At 35.1% G+C, this 20,925-nt stretch overlaps 1 protein-coding gene across 1 annotated transcript; it reads left to right on the forward strand.

The window, feature by feature from the left end:
• The first annotated feature begins 443 nt into the window (after nt 1-443).
• LOC143255499 (uncharacterized) lies at nt 444-19,631 on the forward strand. Its single transcript, XM_076511251.1, has 2 exons — nt 444-1,389; nt 16,367-19,631. The coding sequence occupies exons 1-2, from the start codon at nt 584-586 to the stop codon at nt 16,557-16,559; spliced, it is 999 nt and encodes a 332-aa protein (XP_076367366.1). The 5' UTR covers nt 444-583; the 3' UTR covers nt 16,560-19,631.
• Nucleotides 19,632-20,925: the final 1,294 nt, after the last annotated feature.

The following is a 20,925-nucleotide window of genomic DNA, read 5'->3' on the forward strand; positions in this document are numbered from 1 at the left end:
AATTCTAATAACTTACTCGCTTAAGAAATAGTTGGCGGTTCGCTTATTAGTAGAACCACTTTTCGTTAGCTCTGAGAACGCAGACTTTGCGTATTTGCGGTATGAACGTGTGTCAACAGTTTAAGAAAGATCTTCTACGATTGGTCAAGATCGCGTTCTACAAATGAAATTTCTATCCACAAAGTGCAATGAAGTTTGAGGTTCTGTTTAAAATCATTTAATATTTTAAACTAATGCTTAATATTTAAACTAGCAATACGTTCACTTCTTGAACTAAGAGTCGAGAGGACTACACGTTGTCACAACCAGAAATTTTAACTTTAGTGAATAAAACAGTATAGCTCTCGTGATTGGCCCATCACCGGACGGCCCCCTTCTTAGGATGGTGGGAACTGACTGATAGAGGGCGCATTAGCAGAGTAAAGCTATTGGGAAAAGTATGTTGGAGTGGTGAAGTTAAAAACAACTGCGGTGACAATTGAGAGTATAGCATAACTTATGGAGTTAAAGTGGTTGAAGTGTTACCTGCCAAATAGAAATCTATCTTAAATTGGACGAAGTTGTTAGATATTTCTAGAGGAAAATGGAACTAGTTGAAAAGTTCATCATTCTATTATACTTTTGTGTTCTCGCAGTGGAAACACAATCTAGAAAACACCACTGGTCAGAGGAAATGCCGGACTTTGTGGTGACCAGCGAAATGTCAGACGGAGAACACAGTAGAAGATTTCATTTGGGTAGTGTGAGTGGACAAGAAATAGGCATGTATTTGCCTTCAACGTCCGAAGGTAACATTCCAGCGTCCCGGCAGGGTCTCGTATTACGTCAAGTGACCAACGGTCACTTGTTTATTCAGTTGATCTACGATATGGGTTGGGAACTGCGAGACTGTGAATATCTGAGGGATAGTGAAAGCGTGGAAAATTTTCTCGCCAAATTCAAGTCGGAATATGTGTGCGCCACTCAGATGAAGTCGCATCGTTTCGTTGATTGCGAAGTATCAGAAGGGCGCAACGAAACGCTGAAGCTGGTGAGAAGTCAAGCTGATGTTCCGACAGACCTGCAAGAATTACTCAATTACAGAGAGCTGAAAGAGAAATGCCGGAAACTTCACAAACGGATTAAAGAGGCCTATCGCCAGAAGGACCAACGATCGCATGCCGAGTTCCTGGCCCGTGCCCGCCGGGACATTTTCCTCTTTCACGGGACTAACTGGTGCGGCCGTGGCAACTCCGCTCGCAATTCCAGAGAACTTGGCTATAACGCTGCAGCTGACCGCTGCTGTCGGGATCATGACCATTGTCCAAACACGATTGAAGGTTTCAGCAGAAAATACAACTTCTTCAACTATCGACTTCATACAATAAGTCATTGTCACTGTGATGAAAGGTAAGATACTTCAGAACACGAACAAATAATTAAAACTAAAATCCTATTCCTAGTTCATTAAGTAAAAAGAATAACGTTTCTCTTATTCTTAATTAATACTGTTCCTATTTCACTAAGCAAAAAAGTAACGTTTCTCTCTTTTTTCTTAATTAATTTTGTTCGCATTTCATCAAGTAAAGAAGTAACGTTTTCTCTTTTTCGTAAGTAATCCTGTTCCTATTTCACTAAGTAAAAAAGTAACGTTTCACTTTTAATTAATCCTGTTCCTATTTCATTAAGTAAAGAAGTAACGTTTCTCTTTTTTTAATTAATCGTGTTCCTATTTCACTAAGTTAAGAAGAGACGTTTTTTGTTTTTAAAAATGAATCCTGCTCCTGTTTCACCAAATAAAGAAGGAACATTTCTTCATTTTTACGAGATTTTTCTCTGATGACCTTAATCCAAACTAGTTTGGGGTGGGCCGATTTTGAAAGCCAAGAATGCTCACACCTGGGTGGCTGACCCAGTCGGCAACCAAGTCGGACGAGCATGTTCTGTGACGGGGATCGGAGGTCGTGACCCTTGGAGCGCTCTAATCACCAACCCATGCCAAGCCCTCCATTTTTACGAAAGTTTTTCCTTATTTCGCTAAATAAAATAGAAACGTTTCTTCATTTCTGCATTTGAAATTTATATTCACAACACAGTTTAAAGAAAATTTACGAAATACAAGAACCCAACAATCTTAAGAGAACACATTATTTCCGCTAGAGACCTTTCAGTAGTTCTTCGATTTGATAATCACTAAAGTGTTCGGTGTTGTTAGTTATTGACACTTGTTTTACTACAGTACTATCTTTAACACTTGTTGTACCGCTGTCCATCTTTAACACTTGTTTTACTACTGTACCATCTTTAACACTTGTTTTACCGCTGTCCATCTTTAACACTTGTTGTACCGCTGTCCATCTTTAACACTTGTTTTACTACTGTACCATCTTTAACACTTGTTTTACCGCTGTCCATCTTTAACACTTGTTTTACTACTGTACCATCTTCAACACTTGATTTTCTACTGTACTATCTTTAACTCTTGTTTTAATGTTGAACCACCTTTGACACTTATTTTAATGTTGCACCACCTTTAACACTTATTTTAATGTTGCACCATCTTTAACACTTGTGTTGTTGCTGTTACAACAACTTCCACGTAGTATTTTCTGTTATACATATATCATTTTATTCTCTGTGCTCACGTGTACTTAGGCTTGACATGACTATAAAAAAATCGGACTATACTTCCTTGTTAGTAATGTACTATCTACGATGTTAAACGCAATAAATATTTAACAAGTTACGCGAAACGTTATCATATCTCATAATAATAATAGCAGTATTAAGACATGAAGCGAGTAGATATTTCATCAAAATTAGTAACTTTATATCGGGGAAGAAGAGTTTATACTAAAACATATCTTGATGTGTGTAGAGATTTCAGAAATGTAAAGTTCAAGCATAACAACGAGAGCAATAGAAAGAGAAGGTAAGAAACGTATTCCCTGAATGTAACTTTAAACTAGCGCCACACAGCGGTTTGAAGATGTTACGAAACTGATATTTGAAAACAAAATAAAATAAAAAGTAAGCAACAGATATTAATTTCAAGAACGTAACGTGTCAGTTAGAATGTTGTTATCGCAAATATGTAACAAAATAAGAATCTTTATTATGAGAAAGGTTCGCGTTTGATTTTTGTCTTATTGGAGAGATTTTTTTTTCCCCTACGAATCCGGAAGATTGCTTGCAACCGAGGAAAGGAGCGTAAGAAAAACCAAACGTTTTTTTCACGTTTTACGTGATTCCCAACACCACTGTAGGTTCTCTGAGATTTACTACTACTGCCATCTATACAAAATACCGAAAGTTTTTGACGAGCTGTCTGGGTTTCTCAAAGTGTGGAACCTAGTAGGGTCGCAAGACATTCTGTAAAGTATTATATTTTTCTGTAATTTAAAAAAAACCAACAATATATTTACATTTTATTGCATTTTACATAATAAAAATAGAATTATAACGTGTGTTTTTAAATAAAGAATTTCATTTTAATACCTCTGAATCGCGATTATTCTTACTAATGCAACACAAAATGAACGAGCCTAAGCAACTTGAGCACACGACAACAGGTTTGGTTTGTTTTTAATTTTGTGCAAAGCTACATCATGGCTATCGGCTGCGCTAGCCGTCCCTAATTTAGCAGCGTAAGATTGGAGTGAAGGTAGTTGTTCAGTCATCATCACCCACCACCAACTCTTGGGATTCTGTTTTTACCAACGAATAGTGGAATTGAATAACTCTTTTACGGCTGAAAGAGCGAGCATGTTTGGTGGGACAGGGATTCGAACCCTCTGACTTTGATCAAGCATTCCTAACCACCTATTCAGACAAAGGTTTAAATCACGAACAAGTTTAAGAACCCTTTGTTAGATTGTTTAAGCAGAGTATTCGTCAAGTTTAGGAACGTCTACAAAATCAGGAGACCACAATGCGAGGGAATTCTGAAAACAAGCAAACATTTGATAAATTTTCTTTGAATTATGCAAATTTACAAACTATCTACGATAGACTCCTGCCACATTATTTCGCGAAAAATTGGCAGAAAAATGATCTACGTGAATTATATCGCTACTGCATACATGATGGGGATAGCCCTCTCACCAGTTAATATACATATTAATAATAAACATTTAGTAGAGCCACCTGACGGTAAAGAAACACACAGTATTAAAATGAATAGCCTCAATAAGTGTAAAATTGATTGATGTGAAAGATACATGCAGAGTTGTTCGCCATATGCAGCACTTTGCAACAACGAATGAAGAGAATTTATTTATTGTCACGAATATAAATGTAAGAACCCACAAGGACAAGGCTTTGAACATGGGCAGAATCAGAGCGAGATACCTTGACCCTCATGTAGTAGTTGATTTCGTATTCAATTAAAACAGCTAACATCAACCCTCCCAGGTCTATAAGATCTAAACACCGATTCAAGGGTTGTTTCTTACTAAGCAAAAAAGTTACAGGAAGGGCTGTCTATGGTCTGCCCACCAAGGGTATCGAAACCAGGTTCCTAGCAGGTTAAGCCCGCAGACATACCACTGTGCTATTGGGAGCAGGAGGCCGATTTAAGGGAACAGTAAGTTTCTTTGCTATATCATTCTAATTTTAGAAACTTCATGTATTTCCACACCTTCTCTCTAAGTTAGACTGGAAAATAGAAAATTACTTTTCTAGTATTACTTTTCAATTGTAAATATTAACTAATTAAAACGACTTGTTTGAAAATGTTTTTTTAGAGTGACGTCCAGGGGAAAAAGTGTTACATTATTTAAGAACTATTTTAAGGTGTCCATTATATCATTAACCAGCGGAAGGATACAATATTTGCACTAGCAAAAGTTTAGCCCTTGAAGCAACTGAATCAATTTACGAATGACTAAACTTTCCGTGACTTTTTTTATAAAACGAACTGAAAAGTTAGAACGGAAAACAAACGTCTTTCATCTCCAGTTATCTGTAAACTTTTTCAACTTATCAACTGCTTTTACTTAATGACTGTTTACGGCTGAGGTTTAACTCCATCTCAACTTTTTGTTTTTATGTATTATGTGTTCGTATTACAAAACTTGGTTGGATAACTCGCAAGTGATTCAAAGCATCGTTATTGTCTCATTATCTAATTAGCGGAAATGATGACCTAATATCCGGCAAAGCAGAACAATGTAAATTTTCGTCTGCTAACATATATATGTGAACTTAATGACTCAAGCTAAGTTATACAACTAGGAATAAACTTGCGTTATTAGGTAAGGTCCAAGCTGGGCCCTATTTGAGATCCGCTTTTGGGTCAACTGTCGAGATTAGGTAACTGTCACAGTTTGTTTTTTATTTGTTTTGAATTTCGCGCAAAGCTACACGAGAGCTATTTGCGCTAGCGGTCCCTAATTTAGCAGTGTAAGACTAGAGGGAAGATAGCTAACTAGTTGACATCACCCACTGAATAGTGGGATTGATCATCACATTATAACACACCCAAGGCTGAAAGGACGAGCACGTTTGGTGTGACGGGGATTCGAACCCGCGACCTTCAGATTACAAGTCGAGCGCCCCATAGCCATGCCTGACCCAAAACTCCTACAGAATAAAAGATATAATAGTTATCAGGGGAACTTTAAAACTATGAAAAAGAACTGTGCAGTGAAATTACAAATATATTTACATCGGCAAGCCAGACAAGATTCGAACCTACGACACAGCTCTTCACAAAAAGTCGCTATTTTATCTTGTCAATAGAAAATCTTTCATAAAAAATTATCTTGTAAAAGTAAATTTGTGTTTAACAAAACTTTTTCTTTCAGGATGAGGTTAGTGTCTTTTTCCCACGAACCCGAACACTACGCAGAATAGCCAAACACCATAAAACTAATTATTTATATTACACTAGGCGAAACGGTGGAAAGAGATGTTTGCGTCAGGATTTTGGCGCAAAACTATACAAGAACTACCCGCACATATCCACGGCTAATTGAAAGGATAAAGGGAAAGGAAGTATTAAAGACCACTCACCGCCAAGCCTTCGGTTAGCCCCTTACTAGTACAGCGGTAAGTCTACGGATTTACAATGCTAAAATCAGGGATTCGATTCCTATTGGTGGATTTAGCAGATAGCCTGATGTAGCTTTGCTATAATAAAACACACAAACTTTGGTTAACTTTTCCTGATGAATATATTACTTTGACTGTCACTCTTACCGTCACCGACGCCCCAAAAGATATGAGTTAATTTTTACGGCAAAAGTCAACAACAATAAGCTCTCGAATTCAAAGTCTAGCCACGTTAAATACCCGGATACGTTCGGTCCAGGAGGACTCAATAAACAAAACTCTCCATGGTCACAGTATTTCATATGAAACACATTCCAGAAAACAAGACGAAACATAAGTACTGTTATTTTAGCTAAAACAAAATAAAATCAAAAAATTATCTGAGAAATGCTAAAACACGTGAATTTAATATAATATATGAATGAATAACCAACTCACTTATAAAGTAGGTTATATAACCAACTCTTACAAACTTATATAACCAGCTCTAATAAAGTGGTTGAATAAACAGCACTAATAAAGTAGGTTGTATAACCAGCTCTTACAAAGTAGGTTATATAATCAGCACTTACAAAGTAGGTTATATAACCAGCACTAATAAAGTGGTTGTATAAACAGCACTAATAAAGTAGGTTCTATAACCAGCTTTTACAAAGTAGGTGATATAACCAGCATAAGTAAAGTAGAATGTATAACCAGCATAAGTAAAGTAGAATGTATAACCAGCTCTTATAAAGTAGGTTATATAACCAGCACTAATAAAGTGGTTGTATAACCAGCTGTAATAAAGTAGGTTGTACAACAAGCTGTAATAAAGTGGCTGTATAACCAGCTGTAATAAAGTGGTTCTATGACCATCTCTTATAAAGTAGGTTGTATAACTAGCACTAATGAAGTAGGCTGTATAACCAGTAGTCATAATATAGTTTTATAACAAGTAGATATGAATTTGTATAACCAGTAGGTATAATGTAGTTGTATAACCAGTAGATATAATGCAGATATATAACCAGTACATACAACATAGTTGTATAACCAATAGATAAAATGTAGATGTATAATTTGTAGTTATAATGTAGTTGTATAATCAATAGTTATAATGTAGTTGTATAGTCAATAATTATAATGTAGTAAATAGGTTACAGTTGTTGGAAGAGATAAAGTTGGTTATTTACTAGCGATTATTCAACATGTAACATATCAACATCTTCTGGATTGTTTCCTTTCTGTAACAGGACCTTAACTTTGGATGAAGTGGGACTTTCATAAGTTCATTAAACTTCTCAAAAAATCACGACATTTTTATATTTTGATGCATTGTGGGGAGTTCGGCTGTCGTGCTCTGACGACTCACACAATGGTATTGATATACAATAGCGTTAATACAACCTTCTATAGCAACATATTGCGGTGAAAAGCAATATAAGAAAACCGCTTCGACGCCGGCCAGTTTTTTGACATGTTAATATAGGTTTCTTGTGTTATTCTGTCCAAGACCACGAACCTCTATCTGGGGGTCTATATCAAGGGCATTGTACTTGACAACCGTTTGCCACTTTCTGAAAGATTTTTTTCAACTTCTCCCATGCCGTAGTAAACAGGATCATCCATGCTCCTCTTACCCTATGAATAAAAGAACGACTTCAAGTTCACGCAAGCGCAAGTTATGGTCGGATCACGTGCTTATAAATAGAGGAATAACTCGAATTGTTTTACGACTTTATGCACAGTTTTTGTTTTCAACATGACTGTGTTTTACAATGAAAACCGGTATGTTAGAAACACATTATTAAAATAGGTTTTCGAGTGGACGAGGTGTTTTAGTTTCGTTATTTTAAACTTTTAACTTCAATGGAACACTATAGAGCACGAGAGATAAACGGCCAGGGTCAAAGACTATTATGGTTCAGGTTTAGCCACTCATAATTTTAAATTATTGACTGCAAAGAAAAGAGACTGTCAGCAGCACCTGCCGCCACCAGGGACTGACTGTCACTTCGACAACGTATCATCAACTGAAATAGGCAGAAATTGTTCAGTGGCATAAACCTTAAACCTTCCAAACCGCAGCTTAACAAGGCACAGAAGTAAAGTTAATATTAGAACAAACGAGTAGGAAAGTGTCTCAGAAAAAGAGTTGACAAGAGGGACACAAATATAAATTTCATAAATAATGAACGTTTGTGGATAAAATAATAAAATATCTTCTAGCTTTAATACATGCAATCAGCCGACAGAGGGACTTGGTACAGATTACATTGCAATTAATAGTAGAAGATGTTCCGATGTGTCGTAACTAGTAATAAAATTGTATAAACCTTGGGTTATTATTTTGTTTATGACATACTCGCGATTTCATCACTAAGAACTGTCTTTTCATGACTATTGATAGAAGTACTTTCCAAAACCTTATATTTTGTGTTACAAAGCCGAATTGATGTGACGTATTTTATAGTAGACTTGATGTAGTATGTTATATAACAGACTTGATGTGGTATGTTGTAGAGTAGACTTGGTGTGGTATGTTATGTAACACACTTGATGTGGTATGTTATATAACTGACATGATGTGGTATGTTGTATAACAGACTTGATGTGGAATGTTGTATAGTAGACTTGATGTAGTATGTTTTGTAACAGACTTGATATGTTATGTTGTAAAGTAGACTTGATATGGTATGTTATATAACAGACTTGATGTGGTATATTGTATAATATACTTGATGTGGTATGTTATATAATAGACTTGGTGTGGTATGTTATGTAACACACTTGATGTAGTATGTTATATAACTGACATTTTGTGGTATGTTGTATAACAGACTTGATGTGGAATGTTGTATGGTAGATTTGATGTGGCATGTTGCATAGTAGAGTTGATGTGGTATGTTATGTAACAGAATTTGGTATATTGTATAACACACTTGATGTGGTATGTTATATAACACTCTTAATGTGGTATGTTGTATAATACAATTGATGTGGTATGTTGTATAGTAGACTTCATACTAATTTTTCAGCTTTCATTCCCATATTTACACAAACATATTTCATTTGTTAGTAAAGTTATTGTTAGGTTCTCAAAAAGTGAAGTTAATGAATTTGGATCTGAGAATCCTTACTTCAGCTACAACCAAAACAAATGGTAGGTTTACCCTGTGTTAGAATCTGATGGCTTGTTCTGTAGTTTGTAATACTTACAACAATACACATTTGTTAGATTTGTCCTGTCTGTTTGATGTAACATTTACAATCACCATGAATTTGTTAGATTTGCCCTGTTTGATGTAACAGCTATATTTGTTAGATTTGCTCTGCTTTCTTGATGTTTTATAGGTTTAGGTTCCAAAGTAATTATCAATTCTTATTGAAGAACTTTTATGTATTTCGTTTTCAATCTACTACTTATACTGTTCTTCAGTAATTTATTGACAAAGTTATATAAATCAGTGAGAAGTGTAAATTACACTATGCAACACAAATTTTGTTCCTGGATAGTATGTGTTATTTTTTAATTTCTTATGTTGTAAAGGTACAGAAAATGGCCTTTATCCCCTTCAAACTTTGCTTTTGTGACCTGGATAATGAAATTTAGAAATTAACCTATTTTATATGTAAAAACGGGCAAATTTGCACTTTTCATTTACATAAGGTCTAAATAAAACAACATATGAATCAAGATTTACATGTATCTATACTAAAGTTATACAAAATTGAACAAAAATGTTTAGAAGTGAGTGTTTTTTTTCAAGATTTGCAACTGTAATGTAAATCACTTTCACATATCAGCCCCCAAATATAGTCTCCCATCGTGTTTTCGTTATACGCTCCTTAATAACGGCGTTCAAAGTCCAGTATATCTTGGTGGAAGCGCTCGTCTTGCTCCTCTGAGTATGCTCCCATGTTCTCTTTGAATTTATCAAGATGAGCGTCAAGGATATGGACTTTCAGGGACATCCTGCAGCCCACTTTGCCGTAGTTCTTCACCACAGCCTCAACCAGTTCCACATAATTTTTGGCCTTGTGATTGCCCAAGAAGTCTTGAACCACTGCAACAAAGCTGTCCCAAGCTTTTTTCCTTCCTACTGAGCTTCTTGGGGAATTCTGTGCACTCCAGGATCTTCTTTATCTGTGGTCCAACGAAGATACCAGCTTTGAACTTTGCCTCAAACAGCTTAGGGAAGACGTCTCGAAGGTACTTGAAGGGTGCAGACTCTTTATCAAGAACTGTGACAAATTGTTTCATAAGACCCAATTTTTTGTGCAATGGTGGGAACAACACCTTCTGGAGGTTCACTAGTGGCTTGTACTTGACATTTTGCCTCCCCATAGAGAACTCGGTCCGTTGTGGCCAGTGCTTTCCTTTGTAGTGTGCTGCGGTGTCTCTGCTGTCCCAAAGGCAAAGATAACAGAGAAAGTTAGTAAAGCCTCCTAGGAGACCTATGAGGAATGGCACTATTTTAAAGTCTCCGATAACCTCCCATCCATACTCATACTTCAAGGTCTTGACACTGTTGTATTCCACTTTGAGGTGCAACCAATTTTAAAAGGTCTAAAATGTGTATAATATAAAATCTTGCTATTCAAACAAGCAAAAATTATCCATCTTACCTTCTAGAGTTTTTTTGCAGTGCTCGCAAGTAAAATGAGGTGCGTAGGGTTTGTCTAGATCTCCGAAAGGCATGCCGAAATATGCCTTGTAGGCTTCTCACGTTTTGGCAGATGCTGTCACAGAGTACGTTTTCGCTCTTGTCATGATAAATTGGCCACATACATAGCAGAATGCGTCTGGAGAATGCTTGCAGCTTCTTGATGCCATCTCTGATAAAATCAGATAGGTCTATGTGTTCACTTAGGCAGCTAGAACTAAACTGAAGTGGTGAGTGGTGAGCCCCTATACATATATTACTAAGGAAAGTTCTAGAAAATTCTAAAAGGTTCTTGAAAATTCTGTAAGTTCTAAAAGATTCTAGAAACTTCTTGTAAGTTCAAGAAAATTCTCTATCAGCTACTCAGCACTGAATCTATTTGGAATGTTCTGGAAAATTGATAAATTTGAAAATTTCATAACCCAGGTCACAAAAGCAAAGTTTGAAGAAAAAAATAGATCTTTTCCATTTACTTTAGGCAGAAGCAAATTGGGAAATAATACTTTCTGCTCAGGAACAAGAAAAAGTAAAAATTTTGTTACACAGTGTAATTACAGAGCAGAATCACATTGTGTGTGTTAACGTTAAGTATTTCATCCTTTTCAGACATTTACCACGTCATTTGTTTGGTAACTTTTGAAGCTTAATTCGTGCAAGCACAGCTCCTGAAATGACGAAATAGTGGTCGTACTTCCATTATTATCTTCATTTATTAATTGACAATTTTGTCAAGTTTAAAACATTAACCTGTGAATTGCAATTTGTATAAAATATCTCCTGTTTACTAGGTTGAGTTTAAAACGGTAAGACAGTATTTATATGTTCAAAAATACGCAGTGTAGACAGGAAACGTTATTAAGTTTACATGTCAGCCTTGAATCATGTAAATATTCCTAGTCTTAAAAACGGTTCACATTATAAACATCGCAGATTTGTTAACTCGGAACAGAAAGAAATTAAAGGAAGACCATAACGTACGATAAGTTAGTTGGTCGTAAAACCAAGTTCTCATCTTAGATTGGGAGTATATCGAAGAAACATCAAGACATATGTCAAGCTATCTCTTCGTTAAATCAGATTATCACCACCAATTCCAAAAACATTGAAAATGTCGTAATGAAAAGTTTTGGAATTGGTGGTGATCAAATAGCAATCTTCAAAACTTTCATGAAAATACGAGTTTTAGCTTCGTTATATTCAATAATTTGTGAAACTTCAATGTATATTTGTAGGAATTGCAAAATATATGTATACAAAAGATGGAAGAAACATTTGTTTCTTCTTCCTGAGAGACAAAAAAAGAGATTAAAGTGGTGTGAGAGCATTTTCTAACTATTTGACAGTCAGGACTTAACAGTTGAAACTGGTCCGGCATGGCCAAGCGCGTTTAGGCGTGCGTGCGACTCGTAATCTGAGGGTCGCGGGTTCGCATCCGTGTCGCGCCAAACATGCTCGCCCTCCCAGCCGTGGGGACGTTATAATGTGACGGTCAATCCCACTATTCGTTGGTAAAAGAGTAGCCCAAGAGTTGGAGGTGGGTGGTGATGACTAGCTGCCTTCTCTCTAGTCTTACACTGCTAAATTAGGGACGGCTAGCACAGATAGCCCTCGAGTAGCTTTGTGCGAAATTCCAAAAACAAACAAACAAACAGTTGAAACTGATGTACAGTGTCAGTGCATAACAGTTGAAAGTGATGAGCAATCTAAGGACTTCACAGTTCAAACTGACGTATAATGTCAGTACTTAACAGCTGAATCTGATGTGTGCAATGTTAGGATTTAACAGTTGAAACTGAACTATAATGTAATGACTTAACAGTTAACACTAACGTATAATGTCAGAACTTAACAGTTGAAACTGATGTACAGTGTCAGAACTTAACAGCTGAAACTGATGCACAATGTAAAGACTTAATAGTTCAAACTCATGTGCAATATCATGACTTAACAGTTGAAACTCAACTACGATGTCAGGATTTAACAGTTGAAAACTGTAGTACAATGTCAGCATTTTACACTTAAAACTGACGTATAATATCAGGACTTAACAGTTGAAACTAATGTGCAATTAAAGGACGTAACAGTTGAAACTGACGTATTACGTCAGTACCTAAGAGTTGAATCTGATGTGCAATGTTAGAATTTAACAGTTAAAACTGACGTATAATGTCAGGACTTAACAGTTGACATTGACGTACAGTGTCAGGACTTAATAGTTAAAACTGATGTACAGTGTCACTGCCTAACAGCTGAAGCTGATGTGCAATGTTAGAACTTAATAGTTCAAACTCATCTACAGTATCAGGACTTAACAGTTGAAATTGACATATAAGATAAGGACTTAGCAGTTGAATCTGATGTGCAATGTTAGAATTTAACAGTTGAAACTGACGTATAATGTCAAGATTAACAGTTGAAGCTGACGTACAATGTCAAGACTTAATAGTTGAAACTAATGTGCAATGTCAGGACTTAATAGTTGAAACTGACGTATGGGGTAAGGACTTAACAGTTGAAACTGACGTATGGGGTAAGGACTTAACAGTTGAAACTGACGTACAATGTTAAGACTTAACGGTTCATATTGATGACCAGTGTCAGTGCTTAACAGTTGAAATGAACGTATAAGGTTAGGACTTAACAGTTAAAACCGATGTACAATGTCAGGATGTAACTGGCGTATAATGTCAGAACTTAACAGTTGAAATTGACGTACAATGTAAAGACTTAATAGTTCAAATTTATGTGCAATGTCAGGTCTTAAGAATTAAAACTGACACATAATGTCAGTAACTTACAGTTGAAACTGATGTTCAAAGTCAGGGATTAACAGTTAAAACTGAAGTATCATGTCAAAACTTAACAGTTAAGATTAACGTATAATCTAAGGACTTAACAGTTGAAACTTACGTACAGTGTCAGTGCCTAAAGGTGAAACTGATGTACCATGTAAGGACTTAATAGTTCAAACTCTGCAATATTAGGACTTATCAATTGAAACTGATGTGCAATGTAAGGACTTAACAGTTGAAATGATGTACAACGTCAGGACTTAACAGTTGAACCTGACGTACAAGGTAAAGAATTAACAGTTAAAACTGACGTACAATGCCAGGATTTAACAGTTGAATCTGACGTATTATGTAAGGAATTAACAATTAAGACTTACGTATAATGTCAGGACTTAACAGTTCAAACTGATGTACTGTGTCAGTGCCTAATAGTTGAGACTGATGTGCAATGTTAGGACTTAATAGTTGAAACTGGCATATAATGTTAGGACTTAACAACGGAAAGTGACGTACAGTGACAGGACTTAACAGTTGAAAGTAACGTAGAATGTCAGGACTTAAATAGTTGAAACTGACGTACAATATAAACGCTTAATAGTTCAAACTCATGGCAATGTCAGGTCTTAACAGTTGAAACTGACGTACAGTGTCAGGATTTAACAGTTGAAACTGACGTATTATGTCAAGACTTAACAGTTGAAACTGACGTATAATATCAGGACTTAACAGTTGAAACTGATGTGCAATGTCAGGACTTAACAGTTGAGACTAATGCGCAGTGTTAGGACTTAAGGTTGAAACTGATATACAATATTGGGACTTAATAGTTCAAACTGATGTACAGTGTCAGGACTTAATAGTTGAAAATGATGTACAGTGTAAGGTCTTAATGGTTCCAACTCATGTGCAATTTCAGATCTTAACAGTTGAAACTGATGTGCAATGTTAGGACTTAACAGTTCAAACTGACATATAATATCAGTACTTTACAGTTTAAACTTATGTGCAATGTCACGAATTAACAGTTGAAACTAATGTATAATGTCAGGACTTAATAGTTGAAACTGATGTGCAATGTCAGGACGTAACAGTTGAAACCGACGTATGATGCCACGACTTAACTGTTGAAACTAGATTAGAGTATACGTATGTAAATTTTGAAACTGAAGTACAAAAAGCAAACGAAAGATTAGAACATCCCAGTAAGTTATGAAGAAGTTTGTGATGTTTATATGTTGTCTTTGAAATTTGTTCGTGTTATGTTATATAACCAGAGAGTTAGGAAATGGTTATTGATGTTAATGTGTCGTCTTTGAAATCTGTTCGTTCATGTTATATATCCAGCAAGTTATGGAAATGGTTAGTGATGTTTATGTGTTGTCTTTGAAGGTTGAACGTATTGTGTTAATTATATAACAAATTATAATATGGTTAGTGATGTTAATATGTCGTCCTTGAAAGATAATATTCTTGAGCCCAGTACGTGGTTAATTATGAAACGGTTAGAAATTATAGTTCTGTGTTAAATTCCGAGTAAATTATGAAATAGTTACAAATCTTAAGGTGTTGTCTTTGAAATCTGAAAGCTTTGTTCTTATACCTCGTAAGTAACGAAATGGTCACAAATTGCACTGTCTTTCAAGGTAACAGTGAAATTTATTATATTACAGTTCCGAATATCAGGCAGACGACTAAACTGTCTTTCCTCTTGCATCTATTTATGTCATTTAAATAAGACTATCTTAAAAGTTGTAATACTTTCTCTCTCTTTCAAGTTTTTATTATAATAACATTTGTTTGACGTCGTTGTTCTAATACTTTTAATATTATATTGCGGATATTTTTTAACTTAATTATCGCAAAATGTATTTCCACATGCTCATCGGACATTATGTTTTCATTTTAACTTTAGGCTTAACCTTCGTTCCAAACATGGTTGATAATATCATAGCAACATGCTGTTTTTAAATTGTATTTTCTTTTTTCATTTGAGGATGAGTGCGGCGCAGTGGTTTCCACGCCAGATTGTGATACTAGGTCCGAAAAACAAATAAATAAACAAAACCACTTTTCATTTTGGCGCCGTAGGTGCTTTATAAGACTAGCGATAAAATTTCATTATTCGTTTGACAAGTGCAGCCCAATAGGTGGTGTTGACTAGCTGCCTTTTCTCTAATCTACCCATTCCAGAATCAGGGGCACGTAGCGCAGATATTAGTCGTGTGGCTTTGCGCGAAATTGAACAAACAAATTTGTTTGAAATTCTTTATAATCAGGGCCGGGTATGTCTGGTGGTTAGGCTGCTTGACTCTGAGGGTCGCAGGTTTGAATCCCCGTCACACCAAACATACTCGCTCCTTCAGCCCTGGGGACGTAATACTGTTACGATCAATTCCACTATTCATTGGTAAAATAGTCCAAACGTTGACGGTGGGTGATGATGACTACCTATTTTCTCTTTACTCTTACACTGCTAAATTAGGGACGGCTAGTGTAGATTGCCCTCGTGAAGCTTTGCGCGAAATTCAAAACAAACAAGCTTTACTATCAGCTTTGACATTTAATTTCTCATCGTATTGAATTTGTCATTTATACATAATAAAATTATCTGATATGCTTGAACTTTGTTAACCCTAGTCTGATCTTATGTGTACTTATACGTTTTGAATTATATTATTTCCAACCCGTTTTATTAAGTAAAAGAATCCCACCTACATAGGCTTACCGGTACGTCTGAGGGCTTATAACGTCAAACATATTTTAGTGTTATGAGCTTTCAAACTTACCACTTAATTAAAAAAAACAAATGTAACTTAAATAACTGATTTATAACCGCAATAAACGATGTATTGGAGTTTAGATATTAGATTTTAAATATTGTTCGTTTTACAGGTTCCGCTCTTGTCTGAAATTGGCGGGAACTGGCACGTGCAACATGGTGGGAAAACTGTTCTTCAACATTGTGCAAACAAAATGCTTTATGTTTAAGAAAGAAGACGTATGTGTGAAGCGGTCGTGGTGGGGCAAGTGTTTAAAATACGAGAAGCAGCAGACGGCCTATCTGCGGGACGGAATGTCTTACTGATGCTACTCTAGACTGAACCAAGGGAACAGCGGAGAGATTAAAAGTGCAGCGACAAAGCATCAGAAGTAATAGATTAACAATGTCCGCCATTTTTTTGTAACCAGTATTAAAATTGTTTAGAGGAACCCGTTTTATCTTATTTGGTTTTTCACGTTTTATATTGTTCGGTATGACTTGTGCATTTAGAGAACATTCTTATGAGGCTATCTGATTTTAAATCTTCAAATGTTTATTGAAAAAACTAAAAACCAAACAAACAAAATTGGTAACGTTAGGCCAAAAAGGGCGTGCTTTTGACATCGATAACCACGACAAAGAGGTTAACATTTAAAATACCGCCTGGAAAGTTGATGCGATAAATGTTTGTCATCACACAAACAATAATGAAAAAAACGTCACCTACCATGGTAGTAGCTAGAAGAACGTATTGACTAGGATTATTAATGAGGTCACTTTCCTACCTGAATAGATAGACTGAGTTGCAATAAATCAGATGATGAAAGTACTGTTACCAGACGAATCAAAGTCGAAAAGAAATGTATTAACCTACTATCTTTTGTAGTCAGATGGATCTCGTGAGTAGTTTTATCAGATCATATGATAAAAGTAAACTAATTAGTAAAGAAGAGCTAATGTGTTAATCTCGGTAGTCAGGCCGTGTTGTGAGTAATTATAATTAGACGATGAAAGCACTGTTATCAGATTAATAAGCAACGAAATGATAACAATCTTTGTAGTCAGACCAGTAACGTGGAAATTACAATCAGATGATAAAAGTAGTGTTATCAGACCAATCGTAATGAAGAGATGATATGTTAACCTTTTCTATTTGGCAACATTGTGATTAGTCCTATTAAAATATTATGTGATACCACACATTATGAGAATTACTAAACAACTGTAAAACCCAGATACTAGAGATGACAGTAAAAGAAAAATATTAGTGAAGATATTTTTTCTCATGTAACGTAAATGGTACTGAAATGTGTTATCACTTGGAACAATTATACCAGTAGAAATAATTATGTTAACATGTGGAAGGACTAGACAAACAGAATAGTTACGTAATAATTTCGAAAAACCATCCCAACAGAACAGTCATGTTGCCAGTTTGAACAATTTCACTATCAGAAACAGTAACGTTAACATTTGAAATAATAAAGACCAACAGAAAAATTAATATTGGCGCTTGGAAAACCTTACAACTACAAATGGCTATGCATAGTAGTAAATAAATTATTACATGAATATAAACTGTTTACACTAGAACAATTAAACCAACAGCAATAGAGTTCATACCATTCAAACCATTAGACTAACAGAAATAGCGTTAGCAGTACTGGAAAAATTAGACTAAAAGAAATAACATTATAACTACTGGAACAAATAGACCAACAGAAATAGTGTTGGTGAAGACGAGAAAACCCATTTGTATTGAAAAATATATATGTAAAAACGGCTGGTTTGGGTTGAGAAAATTTTTATGTAGAGGAGCGAACAACGTCTGACGATGACCGAAGAAGGTTGAAACGTTGTTTGCTCCTCTACATAAAAATTTTCTCAACCCAAACCAGCCGTTTTTACAAATATAGAAATAGTGCTGATACTAAAGAAATTAGTCCAACAGAAATACCGTTGGTATTAATGTAACGATTAGACTAACAGAAATAGTTTTCGTACTACTGGAAAAGATTAGACTAAATGCTATAGCATTGGTATTAATGGAACAATTAGACTAATAGAAGTAACATTGTTATTACTGGAATAATTAGACCAAAAAAAGTGTTGACACTAATGAAACAATTAGACCAACAGATATAGTATTGATACTTTCGGAACAATTGGACTGAGAGAAATTGTGTTGACACTAGTGGAACGTTTATACTAACATATACTGTCATTGAAAATAGGTATATACATATATTAGTCTACAATAGATTGCAAATAATAATAGATATTGCTGCCATCTGTCCTTAAGATCTATAACTAATTGTGAAAATGTTTTCGGGTTTCAGACGTATTCTGAGGTATTTGACTCATTAGAATGGTTTCAAGATTGTATGTTGCTCTTACCTACGGGTAACTGTTAAAAACGCTCAACCTGTAATTTATTAAAATCTTTTTAAGAGAAAGAATTTGTCTATGAAGGTAAGATTATAACGATTTATGATATTAATGATACTGTTGCAGAAAGGATGACATGTGTATAAAATGTTTGTGATAAGTTGATGATAATCAATGGTCTTGTCAACTGTTGTTATAATCTGTGACTAATTCATTTATATCACATGTTTTTGTAGTACATATCATTCAATTGTATAAATAAATTTTAAGAAATGGTCCTAGCGAAAGTGAGAACTTCACGTTTCATTGAGATTGAATTCACGTTAAATTCAGAAGTTTGTAAGGTGTATTGTACGGGAAATAATTCATGAGAAAGAATTTGTGAAATTAAAGATACCTTGTCCAGCTTGTAATTTACTGCTAAAAATAGCTAGAAAATAAGTGTTAGTTTAGTAGATATCATATGTAGGTAAATCATGAATTTAAAATATGTTTACTAGGTAACAGCTGGCTTTTAGATCTAATAAAATATCACCAGGTGGCGTATGTGCATAAGTTTTACCAAATAACGTCGCTGGTTGGCTTGTGTTAAAAAACACAACAGTTTACCAACCGACATCTGTTACGTTCAGTAAAATGTCACCAGGTGGCTTATGTGAACAATAATTCTTACCAGGTGACCCCTATTAAGTCGAGTAAAACGTCACTTGATGGGTCCTGTGTCAAAAAAGAAACAGCTTTATCACACGACATCAGTTAAGTTTAACAAAATGTCACAAAAATGTGAATTTGCAACTAATATGCGCACGCGTTACCAGCTCACCACTGACGTTTTTTGTTTATCCCTAGCTGATATATACTTACAAAACCTAACAGTAGAAATTATATGTAATTACAAAATCCTTTTACAAATGTAGATGAGCTGTTTGTGTGTGTGTTTTTCTGTACAGAGTTTATGAATTAATGTATAGTATATAGAAGACATAAATTTGTTGGAACTTTAATAAATGCCACTGAAATAACTAGATTTTGTTTGTTTTATGATGTAGTGAATATAATTCTCATCTTTTAATTATTTACAAATTTTGAATACATTAAGATCTAAACTTCAAATTTGTCTTTACTTATAAAGTTGTTAATGTTTAATCTTGTTACAATGTTCAGGTCATCAACTAAAACTAAACCATACACTAGAATTGCGGATGACAATGTAACACTGAAACAACTTTGTTCTCATTAAATAAGGCCTTTAATAACAGATTAGGAACGTATAGAGGAAGCTTCGGTAGTGAATTTGTGATACCAAACTTTTTAAACATATTGAGGTTAAACAAAGTGAAGTCAGTAATGTTAGTAATTCAGCACTGTGTTAAAGACAAACTTCCTGTATAGAAGTGCCACTCTCATCTACATGGTTTCTGAACCTCCTTTTAAAGTGAGGAAAAAAACCCAACTAGTATTCTGATTGATAAAAAGAGGTTCTGGAATAACTGTGGTATACCCACTCATACATCCGGGTAATCAATTCTGCGAAACGTGCGCGTGAAGAAATAGCACAAAGGAAAAAATGATGTGTTTTACACTAGACAATTGAAAAAATACATAAGCAGTATTTCCCTAATTGAGGGGTAACTTCCTATTTCACCCAGAACCGCATATATATTTGTTTTCTGTGATAGTTTCACTTTTTATACTCTGTAGTGTTACGAAGCATAATTTTTTGCACTCTGCATAAATCCAAACGTGGTAACAGTCTCAAATGCAACAAATAAATAGAGAATATGATCAAACCGTTATTTAAAATAACACTATGTAACACAGATTTTGTTCCTGGATAGTATGTGTTATTTCTTAATTGCTTATGTTGTAAAAGTACAGAAAATGGCCATTATTCTCTTCAAACTTTGCTTTTGTGAGCTGGATAACGAAATTTTAGAAATTAATCTATTTTCTATGTAAAAACGGGCAAATTTGCACATTTTCATTTACATAAGGTCTGAATAAAACAACATATGAATCAAGATTTAAATGTATTTATACTAAAGTTAAACAAAAATGTTTAGAAGTGAGTAGTTTTTCGATATGGCTACTTTCTCTCTGGCGGAGTGGGTACAGGGAGCTCAGGGTAGTGTGGCACTGGGGCGATGGATGATGTAAGGTCCTGATACATGATAGCAGATGCATTATTGCCAGCCCGACGTTTGGAAGGGTCCACCATGCAGAAGTAGCAATTGCTTGAGTAGTCAATGGGTTCACGTCAAATTCTTGAAATAGTGAACTTCATGGCTCTCTTTTCCCCTCT

The sequence above is a fragment of the Tachypleus tridentatus genome, chromosome 7, assembly GCF_004210375.1.
Source record: "Tachypleus tridentatus isolate NWPU-2018 chromosome 7, ASM421037v1, whole genome shotgun sequence".
Lineage (NCBI taxonomy): Eukaryota > Metazoa > Arthropoda > Merostomata > Xiphosura > Limulidae > Tachypleus > Tachypleus tridentatus.

Coding starts and splice junctions, on each gene's coding strand:
- LOC143255499 (XM_076511251.1), top strand. CDS start 584: ATGGAACTAGTTGAAAAGTTCATCATTCTATTATACTTTTGTGTTCTC. Junction 1,390..16,366: donor CATTGTCACTGTGATGAAAG/GTAAGATACTTC, acceptor TTCGTTTTACAG/GTTCCGCTCTTGTCTGAAAT.